The sequence below is a fragment of the Mercenaria mercenaria genome, chromosome 4 (genome assembly GCF_021730395.1).
Source record: "Mercenaria mercenaria strain notata chromosome 4, MADL_Memer_1, whole genome shotgun sequence".
Taxonomy (NCBI): domain Eukaryota; kingdom Metazoa; phylum Mollusca; class Bivalvia; order Venerida; family Veneridae; genus Mercenaria; species Mercenaria mercenaria.
In genome coordinates this window covers 89,620,665-89,627,463 of record NC_069364.1, presented here as the reverse complement: position 1 = coordinate 89,627,463, position 6,799 = coordinate 89,620,665, and the positions used below count along the sequence as shown (strand labels likewise).

The 6,799-nt window shown below is 33.7% G+C and overlaps 1 protein-coding gene across 1 annotated transcript; it reads right to left on the bottom strand.

Moving 5' to 3' along the window:
* Nucleotides 1-736: 736 nt before the first annotated feature.
* LOC123553570 (uncharacterized) lies at nucleotides 737-6,378 on the bottom strand. The gene is made up of 4 exons (XM_053542323.1): nucleotides 6,297-6,378; nucleotides 5,493-5,654; nucleotides 3,206-3,369; nucleotides 737-2,209 (listed from the first exon to the last, which is right to left on the bottom strand). The coding sequence occupies exons 1-4, from the start codon at nucleotides 6,376-6,378 to the stop codon at nucleotides 2,093-2,095; spliced, it is 525 nt and encodes a 174-aa protein (XP_053398298.1). The 3' UTR covers nucleotides 737-2,092.
* Nucleotides 6,379-6,799: the final 421 nt, after the last annotated feature.

The window sequence follows — 6,799 nt, the reverse complement described above, 5'->3', positions numbered from 1 at the left end:
CATCGATATGTCTTCATTGAAATTACAGTACCCACTCTATTGACAACGAAACGACAGCAAACAAAAGGTCTTCGTCTTGGTCTGCCAAGTGTGTTCGAAACAATTTGATTAACAACACTAGACATGCATATGAGTCCGACTGTAGCTTTTAAAGACCTGTCACAGCAGCAGCTGTGAAGAGTCTCCCCGTACTTAGACTCAATAATGTTATATTTTATACTTTTGGATCAAGGAGAACATTTACTTTAACGAATTTCTGCTTAAGCCTGTGCTTGTTGCCGTATTATTGATTGCACATTTCATTACCTCTCATCAACAGACTCAATCAAACCGATTTTGCTATTGTGTTGCTTAGTTGTGTTCTATGCTTCCAAAGGATCGTGGCTTGTGGCGGGTGTAAAATGTCACCAGTGTTGTTTAAGATGATGGATAACATCTATTTTTACTACCTGCTAGGTACGTGACGGATGTTGCAAATTTCGTTACCTTTCATAAACAGACTCAGTCAAACCGATTCTACTATTATGTTGCTGAGTTTTGTTCTATGCTTCGAATGATCTTTTCACAGATTTTATCATTATATCCAGAATACCGTTCTACTTGATTAAATACAAATATTTCAAACATGTAACGAAAATCATGCTCTTCCGTCTAAGCATGACATATTGTATGTTAAATTTTCAGTCATCACTGATGTATAGGGTTTACACATACAACTCGTGTCTCTCTAAATATGTTTACTGAGAACAAACAAAACTTCTTGAAGGCTGATTTGTTTACTATTTTACAGCATGCAAGAAACAAACCTTTAGCAATAATGAAATTTGCATTATAATATCAAACTTGCTTTCAAGTTTCAAATTTACGGACAGTCAGCATAGTGCATATCTTTGGTCATGAGCAATAAAACATTAATTGCAAACACATACAAGTAAAAAAAAATGTCAACGATACATTAAATAGTTATAATGCTATTTCAAGAAACATTCATATATTTTCAAGGGTATTGTTTCTTAAGAAAAAAACATCCTTAATTTGAAGTTGTATAATATTTAATTTATATTTGAGTTGGCATAAAACAATTAAAATATAATATACAAGGCCAAAATACATAGCATAATAAGTATAGCTTTACCAGCCAATAACATGGCGCAGACATTTACACAAGTATAATCTTTTGAATGATTCAGAATCGTTCAGACTGCTTTTAAAATTATCTAAGAATTGGCAACCTACGTAGCTAGGTCAGAAGGCTTTAGGCCCAAGTCTTCTACTGCTTTTTAACCATCATTGAATAACTAAGTTTAATGGTTTCAGGTTTTTACAAATCCTTGCGATTTCACATGTGATAAATAACAGAAAGAATGATTATGCTACTTTCTGCATGATTTTTGGTTCTTTAATCATTAAAATGGTAAAAACACGTCCTTATATAAATGTGGTGCATAAAATAAAATGTCTGGCATGAATAAAAATCAATAAAGGAAATTCCAGACAAATACAAACAAAAACACAACATCTTTATAAGTTAATATTCAAGCTCTATGATAAGTTTTAACCGGTTTATACTCATCAGTGCCTTTTTTACTGACCGTTCATAGTAGTTCTCATTCTTTTGTTTATTCTGGTAAACCATTTAATAATACGTACATGCAGTGTTGCATCGTTTCCTTTCTTTTGGCGGCTGCGTCTGTCCGTATTTGCCTGTTTTAACTCAAGTGGTGTGGATGAACAGAAGTTGACTTTGTTACAAGTATATGAGGCAATATGAATCGATAAATTTGTGATATTTCAAAGTTGGATGACAAGCAAACTATATGAATAAGTTTAATTCATGAGAAATGAGATAAAAAAGAAAACGTTGGTTATTGAAATATATGTGTCAAAACGTTCTAAATTCCTTAAACGTCAAAACTTCCAAGACGAAGTAGGATTTCAGGCCAGAATATATGGAAAATTCAATTTACGTTTCCTCCAATTTAAATAAGGATCTAGCATCCTTTACGTTTTCCCTGGATGAAAAGTATCCGTAAGTGTCTAATCTAACATATCGACCGGTTCGTTTTGTTTGTATCCTGTAATAGCCGTGTGTTCACATGGAAACGAGGTAACGCGTGCGGTCATCGTCACTGTCGACCTTCCCATACAGAACCTCCATACCAGGTACGTCAAAACCGTCATACACATAGAAGCTTGGCTTTGCAACGGACTTAAAACAGAGATATAAATAATTGAAAGGTATATAACTGAAATAACTGTAAAGCGTTAACATTTAAAATAAAGTATCAGTTAACATCCAAATATCACAAAAAATGAAAGACTTTGATAAAAAAGCTTATTTAGTGTTTGACCCTAACAGTAATGTTTAAAAAATGGCATTAAAATTGACCATGTTTGGCACAGTGTTGCAATTTTCAAACAACTTTTACCGTGCCGTTTTTTATAAATTTTGTACAGTTTATGGTATTTCCCCAAGCTCAAGTAACAAAGTACAAAGTGATAGCCACTATCCAGAACGTTTGCAGAGAACTTATTTTACCATTAATTTCGATAAAAGAAACAACAAACTATTGGTAAATAATTATGAAACACAAAATAAAACTGTCAATATCATTTTTGTAGGGTACTTCAAGTTAACGGATTTATTGGGATAGAATTCTAATTCTAACATTGAAAAACTAAGGTCGATTCCTGCGGGTCTGTTTTGAATTATGCTCAATTTATTCAAAAAATAACCTCTACCCTTTCTGTTTCAGAAGTAAATTCACTTTGAACAGCAATAAATCGCTTATCAAATGAAAATTTTCCACTTTTGTACAATAAATCAATTATAAGTCTTGAAAGAAGTAAAAACTTACTAGAAATATAAAGAAAAATAATGAAAAAAAATATTTGGTCCCAGTGGGGCTTGAACCTATGCCCCCCTGAAAATTGCAGTCAAAGTAGGTTTATAGTAGGAATTGAATGCTCTTCAATAAGAAGGTTTACTATAACGGGTCTAATACCTTAATATGAATCTCTTTATCTAGAGATAAAGTGTCATATCATTTCTTACCAATAAAATATTTTTAAATCTGTTTCACCATCTTAAGACCATTTTCTTCTTTCAAGTTATAAAGTCATTGTGTGACTTCAATTGTTTCATTTGAAATCGGCCTGGTTTTGCTTTTAGTTAGCAAGAAATTTGGTTTGTAATATATCTGACCTTAATTTTGTATGATCCGTTCATCAGCTTTTCTAACAGGAATTTTGAAAACATGTCGTCTGGTTGCCATCTATTTGAAAGTTTTAGATCTCCATTTCCGTTAAAATGCCAAAAGATGTTAATTTCTTTTGTGATAATCTTGATCTGCTTTCCTTCCAGATACGCTGAAATGAAAAATATTGCGAATCAGTAACAGTGATGTATGCACCATTGGTTTACAGATTGTGTTGCACCTGAATGATTAACTAGAGCAAACATTAAAAGGTACCCTTGTATGCATGACCGTAGGACGGTCAGCTTTGCTGAATATCTCAAAGTGAAAATTATTTTTACCCAACGACTGATTAAAGTGCTTTTGAAAACATGTATTGAAACTTAGTACTATAGTATTAAAACTGAGTAAAATTGCTTCGAATCGATTTTTTTTCTTGCACTCTCTAAAATTTAAAAAAAAACAAAAAAAAACAAAAAACGCTTGAACTTTTGAGTTTGAAAATCAAGACAAATGTTTACACAAATTTGTTCCAAAGGAAAGAACTCAGAATTTGTATTTCTACAATCAAAGCAACGTTCCGGAGGATGTGTGAGAGACAAACTATCTACGTTTATCATACATATTATTCCTTTGTCAATAAATATCTGCACTTTAATGCAGTTATTGATAACTGTTATTCCGGAGGTCAGGACTGCAGTTATAGCTTAGCTGCACATCTCAAATTTTGACATACGGTGCCCAAGATGGGGTCAGTACAGCATAACAGTATGTTTACTTTCAAACGCCAGCTATTGCTATAATTAAGAATTTCTATTACAGTGACGGGATTCAAAAACATTAAAGAACTTTGTTATCGAAGTTCAGAGTAAATAAGTAAAAAATAAAAAGATTATGGTATATTTCCTTAAATTATAGAGCTCCCCTAACACAGCCAGAGATCTATGGATCGCAATGTTTCAAAATCCAACAACTTGTGATCAGTCATAAAAGCATTTAAAATCTATTCCAAGCATCGGACAGATGGTGTTAAATTGCAGAATTTTATGTAGAATAAAGTATCTCGCAAATCTCTTTTAAAACTGCAGTTTAAATAGAGGTTAAGATAACTCCATTTTGCCATTAAATGTGAGCGAGTTACTTTAAATAAAATGCAATTTGTTTATGAGTTGGCATTTTACGAAAATCATGTCATTTTGTGATTTGATTTTATTGTAATTTTATTAAGTTATTTACAACACATTTTTAAAAGCGTAAAAGTGTAAAATTAATGGGAGACAATTAAGGAATATGAAATAATTGGCAAAAAGATCTTCGGTCGAGGTCTCTAACATATCCGAAGGGCTTCTGCTGGCGTTAATACACAAAACAAACGCGTATTGTCGCTATTCTTGCAAAAAAAAAAAAAAAAAAAAAAAAAAAAAAAAAAAAAACATGACACGATGACTAAAATTATTGTTTCAATTCGCAATGACCTAACGATTCCGGTACATTTTTATTTACCATTCTGTTGTGTAACGTGTTTTAAATATCCATAACCGGGGCCCGCATTTCAACAACACTACCAAAAGCATGGTTAAAGGTTTTTGAGCATTTCATTTTTATTTATCGTTATTAGTAACATGACATTAACCATAATTTTGCTTATTACCTGAAATTTGATAAACAAAAACAATTTTAAGAATAATAACTTTACATTCGAATTATTTTGAGTACGAACACATTTATAGTACGGATGAGTTCGAAGGTAGTGACTAGCTTTCAAGATTTATTAATATGAATTCTTCGAAAAATCAGGTAAATACATACAGACTGATACTATCCAAAATCATTAATATGATTCTTACAAACGGATAATCGCACAAGTTGCACGCGCTAGATTATTCATTAACGGTTATTTACAACAATTAAACAGACACATCGTAAAGGGAGTAAACTCCAAGAGAAGCAAGTGCGTGCATTGTTGGGGGCTTTACGTTTGGAGTTGGAAACTGATACAGCTAAACATACTACGGATTGTGTTGTATCTTTAATGCTACAAGAAAAGGTTATAATCGAAGAAACAAGAAGCAGGTGCCAAATATCAGTCTGCGCAGAAATAAATACATACGTCCCTGGCAAAGCATTTCAAAGACAAAAAGCATGCATTAACAGCACGTGAATTGCCTTGTTTGCACAAGATTTTTCTCCCATTAATGCATGGGCGGATCAAGTGAAAAAATGTAGTTTTTACGCAAGAATATCAATAAGTATACATTTTCCCTTTGGTATTGAACCCAGGGAAAATCACTGTACCTAAATAGCAATCAAACTGCTGTTCTGACCACTGTCCATCCTCCCCGCAAACCGATGTAATTGAGACATTTTTTTTGCATTTGTGAAGAATCCTGGCACCGACGGTTCTTTTGTTTCCTATAACATTACTGTTCGGATCCAATACCTCAGGTGGCGCGCATTCTGAAATGTTTTACGGTGGATGGATAGCTCAGTGGTTTGCACACTGGCCTTCCAATCCTGAGGTCGGGGATTCGATCCTCGGCAGCTACTCGGGAATTTTCAGAAACGCTTTTCAGTGTTTCCCACCCAACTAGAGGTGTACTGGTCAGGAACCCAGGCAATCCTTGCGTGTATCAGTGCTATACACTGTGCACGTTAAAGAACCAGGCTGTCTATTCGCAACGAGCTAGGCTAAGTTAGCCGGACAAGCCTGTATCTAATTTCTGATCTCTCTGTCGTGGGGGCTTTGTCTCACTCTGTCCCTCTGGTCAGATCGCTCTGTGTCTGTACTAGTAGAAGATGAATTATGCGCCCTGTGTGGCTGCATTTGAACTATGTAAAGCGCCTTTGAACGTGAAAATGATCATGAAAAGGGCGCTGTATGAATCTGGTATAATAATAATAATTTTGAATTGTGTAAATGCACACACAGTCAAGTATGAACTTGTCTCACTTAAATGAAAGATAAATAATGAATATCAAATCATTTGCACCCAAGAGGTAAGGATTGAATATCAAATATATATGGGTGTTGCGTTTTAGATTTAATTGAATTGAAAAGTAAAATATCATTTCAATTTTATTAATTCATTATTGCAGAACGTCGGCCTTTTGTTGACAAAACAAGTTTAAAGTGGAATATTAACTTTCCAAGAAAAGGAAGCGAAACTTGTTTATAATTCATGCCTTGCCTGTAACACTGCACGTCGCCGAACTACCGTGGACAAAACACGTTTCTGTCATAGCACAATCGGTACACTGCAGTATTTGCTGATCAATTGTTTTCTGAAATAAATAATTGACATTATGTTCATTCAGTTATATTCTATGCATAATTTCCTTCTTATTTTAGTATGTATAAGGTCTCTGATTGCGTGTGTACCAAAGCTACTCTTTACATTTGCCGTAGTTCGTCTTCAGTAGCGTTTATGTACATTATGAATTACAAAATGACGGAAACGACCTTATGACTTTGTCGTTCAAACTTAAGCAACAGCTGGCGCATTATCCTCTTCTCTCCCATACACGCACTATTGTAGTGATGTTCAACTTTCTAGGAAATAGTATTTATAATAGCATGATCTGTATATCAATGTTAAGTTTTG